General features: G+C 41.1%; 1 protein-coding gene across 4 annotated transcripts in view; it reads right to left on the bottom strand.

Moving 5' to 3' along the window:
- The window catches only part of TENM1 (teneurin transmembrane protein 1), a 616,400-nt gene that overhangs the window by 135,775 nt on the left and 458,102 nt on the right, over positions 1 to 22,523 (bottom strand). For all 4 annotated transcript variants that reach the window (XM_058423210.1, XM_058423211.1, XM_058423213.1 and 1 more), the window contains one exon: positions 3,431 to 3,662. In XM_058423210.1, coding sequence (XP_058279193.1) covers positions 3,431 to 3,662 — 232 coding nt within the window. The remainder of the gene's footprint in view (positions 1 to 3,430; positions 3,663 to 22,523) is intronic.

The raw sequence follows: 22,523 nt of genomic DNA, 5'->3' as shown, positions 1-22,523 counted from the left end.
AGGGGTTTGATAACATGTCCACTGGGGTTTTAAAGCTGTTTTAATTCTTATTTTTATTTGGGTTGCTTATAATCAGAGTAACTGCCGGAGTGAGGGAACTGGCCTTGGCAACGACACACGGACTCTTATTTTAGCTTTGACAAAAGCTGGTGTGAACCTGAACAAGTGATTTCATCTTTCGAAGTCAGTCTCATCACTAAACATTGGTTAAGTTAGGTCCTGACAAAACTGCTTTGCAGATTAGTGCGTGTAACACCTCTAGCTGAAGCACAAAACAACATTTCTGACTTGCCCTTCTCTGTAAAAACGTAACCAGGTTTTACCTCACAAGACAACTTTCAAACGCATTCGCCACAGTACATGTCTTTACTGCAGCCCTTTGCCATCTAATCTGGGTTTTAAATTCTAATTATGTAAGAGTAGATGTTTCATCTGAGTATAGCAAACATTTTCAGAACTAGAGAATTTTCCTTTACATATATATGACACATTATCATTATAAGCAGACTCATAAACTTGCTTAATTTCTGTCTGTCCAGAGTGAATGGGTTTTACAGTCACATGATTAGTTCTAGGAAATCTTTTCCTGTCTGAAAATTCTCTAATGCTCCATGGCAGTAGATGAAACATCAAACACATGTTCTGTTTATGGATTAGCAGGAGCTACAGTTGGGAGAAAAGCTGAACATGTGTATTCTGATTTTTGCCTGTTGTTACAGTAAGGAGTACATTACTGCCTAAGTCTTCTTTCTGATTGCAAAAGTTCCAAATTTAATAAAAAAAAAAATCTGCTTAGCTACATTAGGCATGCAGATATTAGCTAGATTTGATGTTATCAAAGACCTGGCACAGAAACATACCATTGAAATGCTGCTCTTTATTTTGTAGGATTATTTTCAATGGGCAGCTAAACATTAATGGAGAAGGAAAGCAAAGGGATGCAGGTATGAGGCCAACGCACCAGCCCAGGTCTAGCACAATCACTCCCTGGTAAAGGAAGGGAAAACGAGCTGCAAGCCCCTCATTTTCTCTAAGGCTGTACTGTGCACTGCAGACTTCTGGGAAGTGCTGATGACAAATGTTTTTTATTACAGTGTCCCCCTGCTATCGCACTTGTCTGCACACAAACTGCAGATCCATCCTGGCAAACACTCACAGATTTTCCTTATGGATTAGCCAGCCTTTCTGCCAGCTTCCTGAGAGGCTTCTGGGAGCAGCCAGTGGGGGCATGAAATCAGCTGAAACAACCACGGAAGGGTCAGAATTTGGAAAATTCCCAGGCTCTGTCAATGACTAACGCGTAGCCCAAAGGGTGTTTTCCAATCTGAACTCCTAATTCACTGCACAGTCCTTCACAGAATTACTGATAGATATGTAAATCTCTGTATCTGTCCTCTATGAGAAGCTTCAAATTTGCAAAAAAGCAGTAAGAAACCAGAAAATTTAAACTGAACTCAGAAGAAAACAAAATTGCCAAGTATTGTCCCCAAGGAAGTCTGATGGAAATGTAGTGAATGGGGATGCAGAGAGGCTTAAGAAGATCTACGTGACTGTTAAGTGAAGAGAAACAAAAGTTCATGGGACAGAACACCCAGAGATCACCTTTCTTGCAGCTGAGTATCTAAGCTTGTTACACCAGAAACAGCAGAGATTTATCTTTATAGAGACTGTGTAAGCAGAAGCTTCTAGCTCCAGAAGGATCAGCTGAACTAAAATGTTATTTATGTTCACTTTTGCAGGAAAGTTTCCATCCCCCTTGATTCTTTTTGCGATTTGTCCTTAAGACAAATAAGGAAAGTTTTATTTCAGAATGAATTGGCATGTTCTGCAATCCCAACTTAATAGCAGAACTAAAACTTGACACTTGTGATGAGCAGCAGTCAAATGTTTAAAGACATATATTAAGATTAATTTTTGTAATAAAATAAAACCAACCTTGTTCTAAAAGAACAAAATCTAGGTTTCAGTGATTAACTGTGATAACTGGGCCTTGGACATACATGTTAAAAAAACCCCAAATATTTCTGTGCATAATACCTTACATTTTCTGGATCCAATCAGGTGGATATCAGAAATTTATCTGTTTCACCAAACACAACTTTCACAAACTCTTGCACTTTATGTGCTTTAAAATGGCAAAACCCAAGTTAAACCCTACTTAAAACCTCCTGGTGCTCTGTTGACAATGAGGAGGAAGAGGACTGAAAATCAAGGTCTTGTTTTAAAAATCAAGTCAGCAAACAGAGCTGTAGTTGAAAGCCATCAAATTAGCTAATACTTATTAAAAAAAAGTTTATTATAGCCAAAAAGTCAGAGGAGCTTGTGCAGAGATTTGGGAACTGAAAGCTAAGTTGCCTGAATACAGAATGTGTTTGCTCTCAATTGTTTTTTGGAGCAGGTTATTTGTATAAATTGTGAACGATCCTGAATTCAAACCCTCCCTTCCCCAGCTCCCAGAGGTAAGTGCTGCCATACCCAACACCTGTCTTGGTATCATCTCTCCACAGCCAAATGATGATCAAATTGTATTCTTTGTCTATATATGCAATAAAGTACTTAAATATGTATTGAGGAAAATATTATTTTAGTTTTATTTCTGGTCTTTTCTCATCAAGAGGAAAGCTACAGCCTGACTAGATGAACTCGAAGGTCCCTTCAAACCCCAACCATTCCTGACTGTGTGACTCCAGAAGTGCCGGAGCACACTGATTAAACCAAACTTCCATTACTGGTTACAAAATGGTCCTGGGAGAGTGTGGGAGGGCAGGACAACACAAATCCTGACCTCACACAACCACAAAATGCCACTGTAACATGCACACACTAAAGGAATCACAATCCTCCAAAACTTTGCATTAACGCGCTTTTTTTTGAATGTTATTGACCCAGACCAATCAAGCAAGTAAAGCCTCACACGGCTACTTGAGATGGCCCCAAAGCAGAACACCCTGGCATGTCCTGAAGTGCTGGATCTCCAGTAATGGGACAGGGGGAACCAGAGGCATTCCACGAGTTTTTTTATTCCATTTTCAGTCTCAGTGAAGGCAGAGATGCAAAAGATGGCGAAACTCAGCCATAACAACAGAAGCCAAAGTTCTCTTTGTTCCAAGGCCTTTAACAAGTTCCTTAGCCAGCAGGCCAATGCTAAAAGCTCACAAACATCTACTTGAGCCAGTCACTAAACACTGCACATACACCTTACAGCATGCAACAGCTGCTTGTGCTGTGTTTTTTGCAGCTCAGAAACTTTCCGTGCTCCAAATATCCCAAGGTGTAAAATATAACTGCGTTTCAAACCTCTATCAGTATGAGCTCATTGCAAGGCTGTGAAAGCGCTCTGCTCTTCCAGAGCTGCGACTGCCCTGGATGTCCGGCCCCCTCCCCGCCGCGCTCCCCTCCCTGGACGCGCTGTGCCCGCGCTGCCCCGTACCTGGTTTCCAGAGGGATGTTGCTGTTGAGGACCCAGCTGTTGTGCAGGTGCACCGAGTCCTGCGTGCCGGCGGGGGCGGCGGGGCTGGGCTGGCTGCGGGTGGTCATGGATCTCCTCTGCAGGGAGTCCGAGGGAGCTGGAGCCTTCCTGGCGCACGTGCAGGCGTGCGGTGGCGGCGGCGGCGGCGGCAGCGGCCTGAAGGTGAACTGGTTGTGTGGGCTGCCAGGCATGTCTGCAGCAACAGGAAACACAACCAAACACACGCAGCGTCATTGTTACGGCAACATCGAGACTGCCCTTAGGTGTTGTTTTGAAGTCAGTGGCTTCTTTATGTTCACAGAATCCACAGAATCACCGGGTTGGAAGAGACCTTTGAGATCATCGAGTCCAACCCAGCCCCAATGTGGGCCTGATTTTCTAAGTCTGAAGGGATTTTAGCCTGCTAGCAGCTGCTAGCTTTTTCCCAAAGGAAAGGTTCTCAAGAAAGCCACTTCTCAAAACAATCTTGGCAAAACAACTATCCTTTCCCAAAACAATCCCTCTCCAGGTGGGGTTTTGCTCTTTCTCTAGTTTAATCAATAGAATTAGAGAGGTGTTGTTCCTATCCAACAATCATGTTAAATCTGTATCAGAGCACCTTATAAAAGGTGGTAAGAATTAGACAATAAAGCTTTTCTATACTCTTTGCCCTCTGAAGTATTTGGAGTCTTTCACCTTTCTTTCATGTCCAACAGCGACAGCCCCAACACCTCAACTAAACCCTGGCACCCAGTGCCACATCCAGGCTTTGTTTAAACTCCCAGGGATGGTGACTGCACCACCTCCCAGGGCAGATCATTCCAATACTGTATCACCCTTTCTGTAAAGAACTTTTTCCTAATATCCAGCCTGTATTTCCTTGGTGCAGCTTGAGGCTGTGTCCTCTCCTTCTGTCAGTGCTGCCTGAAAAGGACAAACCCCAGCTGAGCACAGGCACCTTTCAGGGAGCTGTGTTAATTAAAAAGGAAAGAGGAGACTAAAGCCTGAAATTGAAGGAGGACAGAATTACCTGAGATATTAGGACGTAAATTTTTGTTTTAAGGGTGGTGAGGCACTGGAAGAGGTTGCCCAGAGAAGCGGAGCCAAGCCTGGAAGAGCTCAAGGCCAGGTTGGGCAGGGCTTGGGGAAACCTGGTCTAGTGGAAGGTGTCCCTGCCCACAACACGGGGTTGAAAGTGGTGCATTCCAACCCAAACATCCTGTGATCCTGTGATACAATTATTATTGGGAATAAAGCACTCTGCTTTATAATCTTCTTTACCCTGTTTCCTGTAAATGTTGCTGCAATATTTAAAATAATTTAAAATATAACAGTCTATGGAAACAGAAACTATCAGATGCACACACCCTACAGCACTGTAATTCAACACCTGCAAAACAAACAAACAAATCCCCAAAAAACAGAAAAAAAAAGGTGGTATAACATTCACTTAATCTTTCAAGATTTTTTGGGAATGAAGGTAAAGAACATATAAATTGACACTGAATGGCAGCACAGATACCAACTGATTTCACAATGTAGAACTCTCATTTAAAACATCTATGAAAGAAATAGACAGTGTAAAAATTAGTCTTGCACTTCAATTTGAGAGAGAAAGTGACTGAGTAAGTCCTACCCCCTAACAAACACCTTTCATGAAACAGTGTTAGCACATTTCTGGAGTAGTTACTGCATTTGTTAAATGAGAGCTGAGAAAAGCTCTCTGAAGCATCAACCATGCAGAGGAAAGGTTTTATGGCAGTGAGGGCAGAGGAGCTGGCAGGGAGCTCACAGCCACTGCACCAGCCTGGCGCTGCTCCCCGTGCTGCCCCTGCCCTGTGAGACCCCCGGGCTGCCCCAGCACCCCAAAGGGATCCTGTGCCTGCACGGGGTCCTGCCCCGTGCTAACAAATGCTGCCACACGGCTCAGGGGGCCTCAGCCTGAGCCACCCAGCTCCAACCTCCTGCAAAGGACAGTGAACACACAAACATGCTGCAGTGGTCCTTCTGAGGAACAATAAAACCTCGCTTTCTCTACTTCCCCAAAGTCTCCAAAGAATCTCAGTACAGCCAGACACAGCCATGGACAACAGCAAACACTTGGTGAAGAAGACAGTGGTAAAAAGTCCTGCCAGACTGAGTGATCTGCCAACTTGTTAACCTGAAACTCCTCCAGCTACCTCACCTCAGTGTCCAACACAGCTTTATCCCACTTCTGTCCTCACCCTCACTCTCCCTTTTACTTTAGCGGATGTCCAGGTAAATTTGCAGAAATCCAGCTGGAGCCAAGCTCTGATGAACCCACAGAAATTCCCTGCAAGGAACTGTTGCCATCCATTTACAACACATCCTTTCTTTACATTAGGACATGATGTGTCTTCAAGGTGAAAGACAAAAGTGGATTCTCTCCTCTCCTGGAATGGTTTAAGAACAAAAGCACCTTTTCCTCTGTGACAGTTCCAATTTACTCCAGCTGGAGAAACAAGGTTGTTCAATGCTCCACATAAGCTTTTCAATGCTGTGCTAAGCAAAGCTGTCATGGATTTGGCCCAGGCTTAATCCTTTTAATTTCATTGATCTTATATCAAGGCAGCATTCTTACAGTTGCACTAAGGTTTGTGCTGTAATATTTATTTGCATACACCAGAAAAGCATTTCTAAGCATATTAGAAAACTGGAGACCTCAGTAATTAAATCACTGGAGTCAACAGTCCAGGGCTCCAAAATAATCTGCTAAGGCACTTTCATATAATAATTAATCTAGGTAAACCCTGTATCCTGTTATTTTAGAATTAGAAGCTACCCACATTTTGCACACAATATTTGATGTCCAACATCCTTACATATTTGATCAATGACGTTTCCTTACTTAAGGTATCAATCTCAAATCCCCTTTACAGAAAACCTGCAGGATTATTATACAACCTATAATTTGCATGACAAGCCATTTCAATAGTTGAGCCACTGTCCTGTTAGAAAAATGCTGATTTTTGCCAGGACACACAGTTAGACTCTACAAGGTAATCAAGAGCTGTGCAGTAAACGCCGAGGTGACTGCTTCTCTAGGTATTTGGGAAAAAACATAAATAATCCATGTGGCAACACATCTTCTAGCTCCCTTCCCCTTTCATCTGTCCTGTCCCGCCAATGGCACACAATTGTCTGACAGAATTTAGTTTGTTCTATGCAATAGCCTGGTTCTGCTTTGGAACCACAAACCTCTCTGGCTCTAGGGCACCTCGTATCCCCCAGTGCAATTCAGCACAATACAGCAACACATCCCATTTCCTGGGGGGATTCCTTTTTAATTATCACACTTGTCACCCTTTCATCTAGCTCCTGGCATCAAAGAAAACCTCACACCGGAGCCTGATTATTTTGGTGATTTTAAAAAGTCTTCTTCACCAGACCCTCGTTTCAGGGAAGCACTGCAAACTCATTAGGCTGAGAACCAGTCTGAGTTTCCAATTAGTTTTTACAGACTTTCTAATTTGGCAAAGTTGTTTTTATTTTGCTTGAAACTGAGTCTGTATCTCATTACTTTTATGACACAAAAAATATAGCTTGGGATATAAAGCAGCATTAAATCTAAATATATACGCTTAGGATTCTTCAGGACTCTAAATAAACAACAGACTATGTAAAATAACTTGCTGCAAAATCATTTAAATACCTAAAAGGGGATATTATGGAAGCTAATTTGTCTAAAGCCAACAAGATTCCAAAATGTACGAGACTGATAAAGGAATTGGCTTCCCTAATGCTACCTATAACAACTGCTGATTTTATTTTTAATGGCTGCTAATAATGTTCATATTTTTTAATTCTCGTATATTAAAACATTTATGCATGATATGCAAATACAGACTTATTTGTTTTCATTGTCTTCAATGATGCGATAGAAATTTCCAGTCATCTGAAATGGTAGCTATATAACATTATTTCAGCTCAAACATTACACTTGGAATAATTTGCTTCAAATCAGATTTCCACCTGAGGAGTAACCAAGCCAGAAATTATTCTCTTGGTCTTCATCATTACCCTTCTAATCTGCATTTACCTCAGTTTTTTACAGACAGAAGAGACTGTTTAGAAAATTTCTAAACTCCCTTGAGAAGCAATTTTTAAAAACAATCCTCTCCTTTCAGCAGAGCACATCTAGTTTCCTGAAAGGATCCAGACAATCTGGTGATTTCTTTTACTCCAATTTGCAAATTCCCCATCTACTTCACAAACTTTACTCAAACTTCTTTCTACCTGCTGCCTTTTTTTTTTTTTCCCCCCTAGGGGTTTTGCTTTCATTATTCAATTTCAAGAAAAAGTCAGTACGTGTTAATTTGGTTAGCTCTGCTTTGAGGCACTTGGCAAACTTCATGCACCCACACCAAGAGAAACTGCAATAGGGCTGGCAGCTGGAAACAAGAAAATCTTGCCTTGAAATTCTGCTGGCTTGAAGGAGTTCTGCTTTCTCTCTTTCCTTTCAAACTTGGTTCTGGTTTGTTCTTTTGGATGGCCCACAAACAGCACTGAACACAATTCCATGGAATTTTGCGTTCCACACTCACAGAGCTCAACAGCTCCTCCTCAGATCCTGGCTTCTGCTACCACTGCTTTTCCTTTCAGGACGTGAAATAATTCACATCCTGCTTTTTAAAGCACTTATGCCTTTCAGAAGGTGCAAATCAGTTAACCCAGGACATTCCCTGGCTCTGCCATGGTGGGTGAGTGCCGCTGGTCCGTTCAAAAGGAGTTGGATGGACAGATCAGAACCATGGACAGAAGCAGAATGAGCAGGAACTCATTCTCCTTGGGAGTCAGGCTAAAACGCCTTTGTAATCATAAGCATGTAGCCAAATTGCTTTACAGACAGACAAAAATGAAATAAACAGCTTCATCAACTGGTTAGCACAAAATTTAAAGTTAGTTTTGAAAATTAGCCAAGCCTTGGCAGAACTGTTTTCCTAACAGCTCTGAAATACACTTTACTATACTTTTTGGATCCATATAAAAGACAGGGTAATTGAACTGTTTAATCATTTACTGACAAGGTTACAATAGCCTGCATTGTTATTAGGTGAAGTATATCAGAGAGAATACACTAAAATGTAATGAACCATAAAAGGTTTGCATCTAACCTGTAGTGCTTCTGTAATATTTTATTTTTTTCAGTTCCGGAATTTATTATTTCTTGGTATGTTTGGATTTTAATTTTTTTGTTAGATTTTTTTTTTTTTACTGGATGTGTCTCAGTAGAGTGTGAATTAGCTGGTAATCCATTATTTAATGAACGAAATAGCAACATATGTTCAGGGAGTTTAATTCAGTTTATTTAAAAGTTCTGTGGGTATACTAATGCTCAGTTACAAACCTCTCTGTGATTATTTTTTAAGCATGCTTAGAATGATTTGTGCTGGAAGGAACCTTAAGGATCATCTATTTCCAAGTCCCCTGTTGTGGGCAGGGAACAATTCCTACCCAATATCTGATCTAAGTCTGCTCTCTGTCAGTTTAAATCCATTCCCCCTGGCACTGCATGTCCTTGTCAAAAGTCCCTCTCCTGCTCTTAGAATCCCTTTACGTACCGCAAAGTTCGGAAAGGTCTCTGTATTCTGCTTATCATGGCAGCACCTCCTCTTAATCTTTTTACATTCAAAGCAAAACTTGTCCTACAAGACCTAAGTAACTGTGTTTTATAAACACTCATACTGGACCTCAATCTAGAAACTTTACAAAAATGTAATGACCGGTTTTGAACACCAGAGGAAAAAGGATGGATGGGACCAGCACCAGCAGCTCTTTCTTTAATAGACTCTTGTTTTTACAGAAGTGCCTGCTTTCTACCTCTTTAATTCTAAGTAATACTGTCTCTTGTAATAGAGCACTAAACGTGCCTGACGTTCCTCACGGATATTTACTTAGGCAGACTAACACGAGCCTGGGATTTTCCCATATTTTAATTTACACTTTGGATTCATTTCTAACAAACAAATGCTGCAAACCTTGTCTACTAGGACATCTTCACAAGTCAAATAGTGTAAGTGGGCTTTATTACCTGCATATGAAATCAAGTATTAATGCCTTAAAACCCTTAGCAACAGTGAGCATAAGGAATTTTCATCATCAAGACTTCTGCATTTGCCAGTAATTATCACTGCACATCAGGATCCTAGCACTGCTGAGCTCCCTTCCTGGTAAAACTTCCATCAGTGGCATGACGAAAGGGAAAAAAAATACCAGAGATCGCAGTGTTTGCAAAAATAAATTCTGAGTGTCTCAAAAGGGTCTCTGCAACTATTTCTTGATTCAGCTGTAGAAAGATGTGGGAGAATTTTATCAGGCCAAAGAATGGAGGTTAGAACTCCTTAGAGAAGGAAAGGCAGTGATTTCTCTCTAGGGAACTACCACAAGGCCACATTTTCCAACTTTCTGGATTGCATTAATTTAATAATATTCTGTCTTTCACAACTAAAAAAAATTCTGCTATCTGTTGTCTTTGTACTGTATACTTAACTTGTCAGTTTTACTTTGCACAATTCTTGAAAGAAGACTGATAAACCCTTTCTCTGAGATGTGTGTGTGGGGGAGTGTTTCTGCTTTTTCTGAGGACAGAAATGTGAATATATTCAAACCAAGAGAAAGGCTTCTGGGCCCAAAGCTGGCTCTTTCTTCTTTGCAGCTGTATCAGCTGGTGCCTTGAAAGACATTTCCTCTCCTGACAAACTTTGCCTCACTTTAGAGGCACTTCTCTCTGCAGAGCATTGGAGCTACAACAGCACTCCTCCTCCTTAATTAACTCCATCACTCAGTGCTTTAACTCGGGAGCCTGGTTGCTGGAGTAATTCTGGTCATAAACACTGCACTACAAAATGTCCCTCTCCGTGTCGTAGTTTGTAACCTGGAACAAGTCTGAGGTTCTAATCTGTGTATTGTGGGTGAGGTTTAGATGTTATGGTGCAGAAGCACCTGACAATATAAACACACCGATGTGTGTTCGTATAAAATTAACACTGCCGGGGGGAATGAAGAGCAACAGTTCCTGAGGTGCTTTCATTCTGCTGAACTGCCTGAATTACAGCTTTGTTCTCCACTACTTCTTCACATAGCTGTTAAATACTAATGTCCTCTATGTATAATATTGATGGGAAAAACATTCCATTTATGTGAAATGCTCGCGTTTATGTCAATTAATATGAAGAATTTGCAATGAAACTACCACTCACTCCCTTCTCCTCTGCTGCAGGTGGTGCATCAGTCAGGTTTTAGTGCCCACCCAGCTGAGCCAGGACTCCTCAATCACGGCAGCCTGTGCCAGCACAAGATAGACCCTTGGTGGCTGAGTCAGAGAGGCCAAGGACAAAATGAGGAGGGAGAAGAAAAGTGGCACTCCAGTCCTGATGGAGTCTGAGGGAACAGCCTAAACAAGCAGCTCAGGCTCCCAGTGGTTTGTTTAGCACATCAAGCAGCTGCTGGTACAATTAACATCACACGGCATTCAAAGGACAGACTGGAGACTGACAGCTCCTAGCCAGCTCAAAGGTGATATTTTCAGGAGAAACTGTAATTCCTGCCATTACTTAAAAGTGGTGGGTTCAGTCAATATCATGAGTTGTAACTTCTATCAGTGGGAACTCACGGGGGATCGTACAATCACTATTCTAAAAGTGAACAAAGTGGGAGAAATTATAGCTTACAGAGTAAGCCTATCATCTAGGTTTGCAAAAGACAGGCACTTACAAGGAGCCTGGCAGCAAATATTTGATGACTTTAGAGGTGAACAGATTTTGATTAAAGAGCAGTTTATGATTGGTAAAACAGGTTGCAAGCAGTCGTGGCTGTAAAAATTAATGTTTCCGCAGTTATTGATGGTTTTTGGCGGTGATAAATATTCAAGTTTTGGCCCCTGTGTTATTAAATTCATTAGCAGTGAGGGCTTTCTGAAAGGGATCTGTGGGTAATGGAATTAGCAACTATAAATCATACTGAAATACACCGTGTATTCAGCCCAATAGGTCAGTGGAAATATCATGAATACAGACATATTAAACCACTTTGTCACCCTCCTGCCCGCCTCCTACCCGCTTCATCTGTGTTCCTGGGATTTGCAATGTTTTCAGGAAAAAAGACTGCTTGAGGCCATGCCCTGTTACAAACCCAAATAACACAAAGCCCTGCAGCCCCTGAGCTTGCTGCCCTGTGAGAGCAGAGGGGAGACCCTTCCCTTTCTTTCCAGAACCTGCCTGCTTTGGGATGGGGACAGTGACACGAGCCCCACCAGCTCACCAGGGCACAGAATCCTCTTCAACTTCAAGCCCAGCCACGGAAGACACCGGTCTGCTGATTCATGGCTTTGAAACACACACTATGCTGCGGCTCTACAGAAATCTGATCATATGGTGAGCCCTGAGTCATGCTTAAACCTGCCCGGTACACCAGGACCCAAACTTCAGTCCTGATGGGCCCTGAAATCCCTGGGGACAAGACCCCAAGTGTGGCTCACAGCTCTCTGGACTGAGACAGAGCTGCACTGCAAACTCACTCCAGGTTTACTCAAAGGTGGAAGCACCTGAACTTTCTCACTTCAAGGATGAACCAGACTCCCACCTGGCTATATACAAGCTTTTCTCAGGATACCTGTCTGCACTCCAGATTATCCTGTCCAAACCAGACATCCAGATTGTCTCCTGACATGATTTTACAGAGCATAACTGGAAATCCTACATCTGTTTTTACGATCAATGTCACGTACAGATGCAGAAGCTTGAAGCTCTTCTGGATCATTCAGGACTTGACTCTACCCACATCTATTTACTTCATTTTTAAGACAAACTTTTTAGAAAGATACTAATTAGGGAACATTGCAGAACCAGGCCATATCAAGCAGGGAAATGAAGGGCTTTTGGTGAAACCAGTAATGCTTTTATCTCAATGGCTGCACCTACATTCAAATTTGTTATGGGAATTGGGATATGATCCCCTACCCTTCCTCAGTCAAGAAGAGATTTCCACTTCATTTTAGTGAATTTAGTTTTAGCCACAGTTAATAAGTTGAAAAGCAGAAAGCACGTGTGCTTAGTACTGGTCAAGAAATATCACTGACAACATTTAAAGAAATAAAATCCAAGTACATGTGCCTCTTCCAATCTTTTAATCAGAGCAGTGTGACCTAGAAACCAATTTACAAATAGAACATAAATTACGGTGGGACAGATTTTTCTCAGCAACCTTCTTAGTTCCCTGCTGGCCAAGGCAGAGAGCCTACAGGAAACCAGGGGCTGTTTCCTTCAACTTCACTTACATTCTTTACTTGACAAATTTCTTAGAGAAAAGTTCTTTCAGACAAATTACAGTTTCAAAACATGATTTGTCCTTTTGAAGTTTTGCTTTCGAAGAGAAACAAAATGGACACTTATTTCAAATGATATTTTAATGATCTATTTAAAAAGATATATAAAAAGAAATATTGGTTTTAAAAAGGGAAACAATTTTTTTAGAAGGAAGAATGGAAACCTTAGCTGTAAGATGGCATCAATTTTTTTCTTGGTAACCCTTAGAATTACAAGGGACCATTTAAGGAGGCTGCATGTAATTGTCAGATAGCATAACAGAAGGCTATTTGTTGCTCACTAAATGATTTTACATGGTATCTAAATCACACTGTATAGTTAAAGGATATACCTCAGCGAAGAATTACCTGATTGACTACTCCTGCCTTTTGTCCCTGGAGGAAGTTTACAAGTTCTTGCCCCTCTCAATGCACAAATGAAACAAATACTTCTACAAAAAGATCCATACCTGCACTGATGTTTGCTAACATTTTATTCAGGTATGCTGACACTTCTCCTATAGTCCCGAGCTGGCTGGGAGGAGAGACAATGGAGCATGTGTAACTGATGGCAAACAGAAAATCCATTATTTTTCAAAAAAAAGCCAAACTTCCATAGGGAAAGACAAAATAGCAACACAGGAACAGGTAATGTAATGCCTGAAAACGAACAGAAGACAAGGCCACAGCTTTCAAATCAGTCTCTCTAAAGTGTATTTGGGCACTTGGAAGCAAGCACGTGCACTTTCTGAAATACCAGTATGCTCTGACCTCCCCACTCAGCTGGGGATTGATTATGCCCTGATGCACAGAACTATTCAACACTTTCACTCCACACTGGTGTCTGCTGTTCGGGCTCTGGTCTCTTCAAACCACCTGCAGTTCTGAGCACAGCACCAGCGAGGCCACTGGAGATTCAGCTGGGAAATTTCAGCCTGCAAGCTTCAACAGGCTTCTCCTTACAAAGGAATCTTGTGGGTTTTTTTCTTCTTTTCTTTCTTAGAGCTGGGATTAATGCACGGGACGCAGTTTTTGTGTTCAGATTCAGTGTTTAGTAATTCTCATCTACAGCACAGTCACACGAGCCGTGAGCTCTAACCAGCACGGTAGAAAATGGAGTGTCTCTAACTCTTTCCAAGGTTATTTAAGCATAAACTATCCCATAATGAGATGACACCTATATTATTTATACTTTTGATCCCAAAATGGATCACCTGTGGTTCACAATGGGGACCTTTTCACCAAATTAGAAAAACCACCCGAAACCAAGAAGAAGAAGGTGAAGAAGGACTAAGACAACACCCCAAATCCTCCATCTTGCTCCATATACATTACTATCTACCAAAACCTTAAACTCTAAGTTTTCCACCCTGTGATGTCACACACTTCTATTCAAACCACACATCCACAATCCCAGTGCTGTCACTCAATTTTGGAAGCCTGTTCCATGGCCTCATGTCCAATGCAGCGTTTGCTTGGGGGTCAGTGCCTGTCAGCACAGAAAGCCTGGAATTCTCACTTTCCAGAATTCCAACAGAACCTAGTGCAATGCAAAATGAACAAAGATGACGTTATTTTACAGTATCAATAGGCTGTAAAAGTTCTTTGTGACCGTACCCTCAGCTCACCTCACAAGACATTTCTTTGTGTTTCACTCAGAGTTTATCTATATACAGTTATTTAAACTCATTGTAAATAAGACACATATTTTTGAATATTACTAGAAAATACGTCCATAAAATACTGAATAAAACCTTCAAAACAAATGCATAAAGAAGTATCAAGGGAAAAATACTTTTTCATATGAATCTACCCAACAAAGTATTTTAATGAGCGCAGATCTATTAAGAGAATTCTCAGGATACTGTAATTATTATTCATTTTCTAGAATTGTTTCACCATGAAGCTTTATGCTACTATGGGGACTTTAATGTTTATGTTTTGTGACGGCTGCGTTGACTATTAAAAAGCAATTTGGCTGACATTTTTAAGTCTTTTGTTGCCAGTTTTAATTGGATTGTTCACCAAGCATCAACTCCCCCGTTAACTGCAAAAATTACAGGGCGACGTCAGTTTATAGTAATGACTGTTTAATGATTTTATGCTTTCAGCATGCCAGCTTCACACGGATGCATGCATGATTAGTTTCATATCAAGACCTGTAATTAAATAATTGAAACCTCAACAAAAGAAAACAGCAAATGGGAAGACTCCAAGATTTATCAAAACACCCATTCCAAATAAAAAGTAGTTAATATTTTGAGGTCAAACAGCGCAAGAGTTGGTGCTAAGGCAGAACCTTCTCTCACCTTTCCCTACAAAGAAATTTCCCTTTAACTGAATTAAAGTCTGAGAGCTTGATGCAGTAAGTACTTGCATGCCATTCTGAAACCTACCTCCAAATTATTCAGAACTCATTATTAGCTATTTTTGTTTACTTTCCAGACTTGGTGAAGCTGCTTTTATAATAATAATAATAATAATTATAAGATATAAAAATAATTATACCTCAACTGAAACTTACAGTACTTACAACCAAAGAAAAACAAGCCCACCAACTTCTCAGGAATTCAGGTTCTTGACAGAAAACAGATTATTAGTCTTTGTTCAGCTCTGAATCCTATGCCAAACTCCTACATATTTCAGAATTTCAAACAGAAAAAATGGCTTTTAGAAGAAAACTCTTTGGAAGCGTGAAATATCCACGAAAATAAAGCCAGAACAAAGACTCACAAAGCAAGGCCAGCACTGCACATGCAGCGAGTGCCTCCTCACACTGCTCAAGAGAATTTCACACCTGATGGTTTTGGCCACCTGGCACGGCTGGAAACTTTCTGTAGGCAGCTCAACATCCGAATTTTGAAAAGAACTTGGTACTTCACACATTTCTATACTTGCAAAGTCCAGGGGAAAAAAAATACTGACCACAGGCTTTCAGTGTCTTAATAAAAGCAGTGCACATCTGCACTAGAAAATTTGGGATATGGTGCCTCTTTAAACTGAGGCTGTGTATTTATGGATTCTGATTAATTTTACACCACTAAGGTCAAGCATCAGACTTTAATGTGTTACACAGCTGGTATTCAGGCAAATTTCAGCAATTTATAGCAACTTCAAAGAACTCAGGTTAATGTGATTCGGGCTTGACTTTTATAGACTACAGTCACCTACCAGGAAATATGAACCTACTGGAAAGTCAATGGGTTTTTAAGGCTGCTTCATTCTTATGTACAAAAAGCTGTATGCCTCGCAGGATCATTCATTTTCCTTTTATTGCCAGGATGATGGGTTAAAACCTGTTGTGACCGAACACCTGAGCAGAGGGCTTCACCTGAAAGATTTAAGGGTAAATTCAGGGCCCATCCCTTTTTCTAGTTACAGCAGCATGACATGGGATTAACTCCATTGATTTCAACTGTGTTACTCTGCCTTGGTTTGCTAGATGTAACCACAGAAAAAACAGCCCAGCTTTGAGAGGGTGTATCTGCTTTTAAAATGTCTAGAAATAGGAAATTTCCACTTCAAAATATCAGCTGTTCAACATTGTACTGCTGTGTTCCAGGAACAGGGTTATTGTACTTGTAATTTAGCAAGGAATGGAGCACTGAACCAATAAAACACAGGTTGGCACAAACATACTTCAATTCATAAAATAAGAAGGTCCAGCAGAGGAATGTGAATGGACCATATATCAGCAGATGAAAACTCACTTTGGCAAAGGCAAGGTACCTCAAACTGATTGCTGAGATCTAAATTAACTCCAAGTCCTCAGAAAATGGCCCTGGCTATGTCTGCAAACAGTTCAATGTAAACTTCTTTTCTGTGTACAGGTTTAGTAAAAGAATGTAGCAGCATGGAGAATAAAGTAAAATGGACAGAAAGTAAAAAGGCAAGCAGTGTTAAATCCTCGCATACACTCTTGTAGAAAAACTTGTTCTATTCCTGACACTTGTTTTTCAGAAAAAAAATTGGTGAAAATAGAAGGGATTTACAAACAGATGAGTAGATCAGTGATGTTACACTAAACAGATTCCGTTCTCCAAAGAGAAGCAAAACGGAAATGATAGAGAAACATCATCACGAACTCAGGTACACAATTATTTACACTCACAATAAAAGCACAGTGCATCACTAAATGAAACTGCCAGGACAGAAATTTAAAACTGATAATGAGGATCCTACGGAGTGGGTTTTGCTTGTTTTTAATAAGCTAGAAACTTGTTGCTACTAATTGTCATTGAGAGGAGAAGGTTGCAAATATTTAATGTGTAAAATTTTATACAGAGAATTATTACTCCACACAGAGCAGGCAGGCAGTACACACACAAATCTCAGTGTATATAAATTTAAACCCTACTTATAAAACCAGGTATATGTGTGTAACTATGTAACATACATGGATATATTTTACACACACACACACAGTCTCCACTGAATTTCCACCCAGTGGAAAGAACAGAGGTTAGGCTGACACTTCCTCAGTTCATTTACAGAACTAAATTTTTGTAATCTTGAAGGATTTCATTTTAGAACATTATTAGAATAGCATGGAGCAAAACTGCACTCACTGACTGCTTCCTGTTGCAGCCAGAGAACTTCACCCAAATCCAGGCATTGGTGAATTTCTTCCTATGGGATCAGGTCATTAATAGTTTAGTCAGAAGACATTTAGGGAAAAGAAGAAGAATGTGTAATTTACTCAGCCAACTGGTGAAACAAGTTTAAGGCAATCCGTTCAGATGGCTGAAAAGAAATGAATGGATCTGCCTTGAAGTCCTGTACCACCAGTAATGCAAAACTTAAAAGCTGAAAAAGAAATAGTTCATTTCCAGATCTGAGTGAGCTGGGTATTGACACTTGAACAGCAATTGGAAACTTAACACATGATTTACTGTCCAGAAGAGAAGAGCCTCCTTCTAATCCTCATACTGATGTGTAAAATCTAATTTTGATGCCTCCTTGCAGTCTTTTGAAATACAGGACTCTTAGCAATAACCTCATCCAGATTTAGCGAGCAGTACCAGTGGGACTCCTGCTCTTCACTCTGAATGATGCAACAACCAAGTAACAAAGCAGCCTCTGCCAAACTTATCTCTCAGCACTGAGGAACAGAATAACCAAGGAAACTAGAATAGAATGACTAATTCTGTTCACTGTGCTGCGCTTTATCCACCTGCCTTCCCTTCCTATGGAACATCCAGATTGAGTGCAAATAAAGCAAATGTACCAGGGAATTGCTGGGAATAATACATGCAATAGTTACCTTTTACCAAAGAGGATGGACAAAATGGATGAAGAACTGTAGGCAGTTTCAGCTTATAAAATTTCAGAATGATCTTTTAAAAGTAATTATTAGAGCTGAGTTGCAGCATTCAGCTGAAATTGAACTTTGCAGAACTTCACATTAAGCAGAAATTAGGAAAGAAAAAACACCCATGCACATAAAAAAGGAGAGGCCTGCTCAAACACAGCTTTCCTCCTCCACTTGTCTTTTAGAATCTTATATTGAAGAAAAAGCAACACACCACATATCTACGAAAATGAAACGTATCCTACTGTAGAAAAAATACATGGCTGAAAAATGTTTGAGTAAACATGTCAGTGAATCGGTTCCAGCTGAAAAAAGAAGAACTGAATATAAAGACATCATCTAAGCCAGCTGTATGGAAGTTCACAGTCAAATTCAGAATAAAACTTTGCCTAATGTAGGAGGGAACCTTGGGTGGCTGCAGAGACACTCCCAGGCTACTTTACAGCCTGCAGTGATCTCGCCAGCTCTAATTCTGTCCTGTTGACTGGGCAGGAAAAGAGAGGGAAGGGAAGGGAAGGGAAGGGAAGGGAAGGGAAGGGAAGGGAAGGGAAGGGAAGGGAAGGGAAGGGAAGGGAAGGGAAGGGAAGGGAAGGGAAGGGAAGGGAAGGGAAGGGAAGGGAAGGGAAGGGAAGGGAAGGGAAGGGAAGGGAAGGGAAGGGAAGGGAAGGGAAGGGAAGGGAAGGGAAGGAGCTGCCACCAGCTCAGTTGAGCTGTACCTGTGCCAGCACCCAGCCTCGCTCTGCGAGCTGCAAAGCACTGGTCCCAAAGAGCTGTGCACAAAGAACATCTGCGGAGCTAAAATTCATCTCCTGGGAGGATCTCTGCCATTCCGTGCCACAATATGATTATATTGCTACATCATCTGTATAAAAACACTGCTGCACACACAGTGTGACAGCAGAGCTAATGCAAAAATGTTTACTTCATGAGGCCAAACCAAATGAAAGAATCTGTAGTTGGCATTTATGGTATTGATCCAGCTCCAACATTAATACAAAGTAAAATGGTTTGGGAAGTTTATTCATCTGCTGATTAGTGATTCATCCCCTTCCAGATGATCCCTGAGGATGACAGCATTGTCTGTGTCTGCGATCATCTTCATTGTGAAGCACTTGCTTCATTTCACATGCTGTAAAGGCAGCACTAAAATTATCGTGGTTTAACTATACAAAACTATCCGCGTCATCCTGCTTTCGAAATGACTCTATTTCCCTACCGAAAACTCCTTCCAATCCCATGGCAAGAGCAAAGCTCTCCGTGTTTCCTAATGAAAGCCCTCCCATAGGCACTAGTCAAAGACAAAGCTGCTCTGTTAGGTTGTATTGCTGGGAGAATCACTGAATGGCTGCTGCTAAAGCAAATGACACTGTCCACGTTATCACTGAACGTGCAAAATCACCTGGAAAGTTTCCAGAACAGAATTTATGAGTTATAAGAAAATTATGAGCCTGGAATACCACAGATCCCAGAGTAGGACTGCAGGAAGTTACTTCTGGAAATACACAGAGAGCACAAGTGGTCATTATGTGTACCAAAAGGTCCTATCATCAAAGTCCACGGTGCTCCCCACCCAAAATCAGGAATGGAAGAGCATAAAGCAGTGAGACACTGCCTTATTTTCCTCTCACATCAGCCAGGTGAATGCAAGGGAACTGCCAGGTGCACTCTCTTGATGGGCACAGTAACACACTCCCTCTCTCTCACGGTCTCTGCTGATGCTTCCACTGGTGCAATGAAGCCCTTTATTTTCTGTCCCAGGTTCTTACTGTCAAGCAAAACTGAGCAATGAATGGAGATCCAGTTCAGCTGAGAGCAGTATTTAATATTCCTATAACGCTTTGAACACAAAAATGCACTACAGAAGTGTTAAGTCTTGCTAAGCTTGGCAAGAGGGAATGCAGGGTGACAGGTTTCCTGAGAGCTGACGAACGGCGCCGCAGAGCCCAGCGCAGAGAACACCAGAGGCTGGAAAGCAGAGGAAACACGACTGCTCATAAAGCTAGAAAGGCCATCTTTACAGCTTTCATCTGAGCAGGGAGCCTCAGCTTGGATTATTTATATGCAGGGAAGTCACTTGCAAGAGACTAGAGAGAGTGAGGAGGGGAGAAGACTAATTGTGTGCTGGGTTTGGGGCTAACATCTGCAACCCTCTTCCTCACCATTACCCCAATTTCCAGGTGAGTATCTTGACAACTGCCTCTCCTCTGTGAGTCTCTTGCTCTGATGAGGAGCTTCCCCTCCAAACAGAGATCTCTGCTTTGGGGAAATGTCACTGGCATTGACACATTTCCTGAAACGTTTGGGTTTCAGCACACACTCAAAGAAATGGGATTTTACATTTTAAAGCTTTACTACAGAGATCCAGGCAACACTGAAATGCCAGGCAGAAGTCAGGGAGGCAGATTTCCCTGCCATGGACTGCCCTCTGAAGCCAGGAGCTGTTCAGGCACCTGGGGCAGTGTGTGACCAGAACTCTGGTCATTTATTTCTTTACCTACCAGGCCAAGTAAACAAAATGTAGCCTAAATACAGCCAACAGGGGCTTCTTGTTGACTGCAGTAGGAACTAAGTAAAACTCTGTGCATAACTTCAGTCCATTTGAATAACCAATTCACCTTCTCTTTTCATCTACTGGAGAGAAAGGCTGTGTGGATTCTGCACATGCTCCTGATGCTATAGAAACAGCCTCATTCTACTCTATAGCCCAAGAAAAGACAAGATACCTGGTAACCTGCCTCTTTGTGAAGCAGCACTTCCCATCTCACACTGGAGAGAAGAGACAGCACGCAAAGCTAAAAGGACAGCACTTTATCCCTTTGTTTGAAAGTCTTCAAAAGACAGCATTTAAAAAAAAAAAAAAAAACCTAAATGAGTTCTATTCAAATGCAGCACGAAAGAAAACGGTGCCTACTCCAGGCTGGGCACAGTGACCTGCCTGAGTTTGTCACTTGAACAAAGGCATAAAAGCAAATAATAAATTTCCATTTTGTTACACAATATTTCATTAGGGAGCTAATTAAACAAGCTCTACTCAAACACGACATATAAACAATATTATGCTGGAAGGGGAGCATTTCTTGGAAGATATTAGCTGATGGCACTAACAAATTATTTAATTTTTTTTTCTTTTCTCATCAGTTAGGAACAAAAAGCTTTTTCCCCCATTACCTCATCCCAAGTAGTTTTGCAAATGAAGCCCATGTTCGCATTCACGCTGTCATTGATAATGGATCTTGTGTCAAATAAGAAGAAAGTAAAGGACCTGATAATAAGTGCAATTATAAAACATCAAAAATGGTAGATCAAAGTGGATTTCCTTTATTCCACTGTGTACAGTCACTTCAGAGCTTTTCAGTGTTCCTGTCATGCAGTCCTGACAGGATGTATTAATTTTCTCCATTATCCTAGCAACAAGTATGGCACACTTCAGAAAGCAGCTGACAAATGCAGCTCCTCATTATTACTCTGTCTTACTTTTATTCACTTTGTTTATAAAAACACTTTTAAATCCCCTTCTCCTGAGATTCTCAGGCACGATGATAGCCATCAAACGGCTGATAACCTTGTGATAAACAAAATTCAGGGACAAAGTCTCAAGCCTTCCAAGTACTGACACTCTTCAAAAAAGGACCGAAATTTACAGCCTCCAAAAATTTCAATTCCACTGAGCTCATGTTAGACAAGCTTGGAAGCTTTACCTAAATGCTGCTGTTTTAATTGATCTTGGAAGACTATCAAATTTCTGCATAGTTACTAATTCTGGATGGGAATTTATGACATAGATTGGCAATTTAACAAACAAATTGCCTCTGAAAAAAAAACAAAAACAAAACAAACCAAAACAATTGCCCAGGAGTTAAGCAAAGTAGCTCAGCTTCATCCTTCCTGCCTCATCCCCACGGGTACCATGACTCAACCACTGGTGTGGCTGCTCAGGTTTATCACTTCAACAACAGGCAGAAGCTTCTGAAATGAAACGTGCATGACAAGAAAATAGTTCTGCAGCACTTTCCCACAGGAAGAAATTAGGAGAGAGGCTCTGAGCTCTCCTCAATAAACTCTGCTCACGCTTCCCAGCGTTCAGGCTTGCAGGCATGTTTGCTTTTGAGCTGATCACAAAATGCAGCTGGTATTGCCAATATACAGAGGAACACCGACTTCAACACTGGGAGAGCAAAACAGGAATCAAGCAAATTGCACAATAGAAACAAGTGCACGCAAAATTAAGTCCTGAAGCAATATATTGTCTCATACAATTGCATATCCTTGCTGAAGCCAGTAAACCATGGCAATTTGCACTAAGTGAGAAGGTAATATTCACACAAAACCCTAAACATGATTATATCTGACACGCAGAATTTCGTAGGATAAACTCTATTCAATGCATGCATGCTAATGTGAAGTACCATGTTCAAAAAGCACACAGTGTTACTCTGAATTTA

This window comes from Hirundo rustica, chromosome 21 (assembly GCF_015227805.2).
Source record: "Hirundo rustica isolate bHirRus1 chromosome 21, bHirRus1.pri.v3, whole genome shotgun sequence".
NCBI classification, from domain to species: Eukaryota; Metazoa; Chordata; class Aves; order Passeriformes; family Hirundinidae; genus Hirundo; species Hirundo rustica.
Note: the sequence above shows the minus strand (reverse complement) of the source record. Positions and strands in the feature narration are given on the sequence as shown.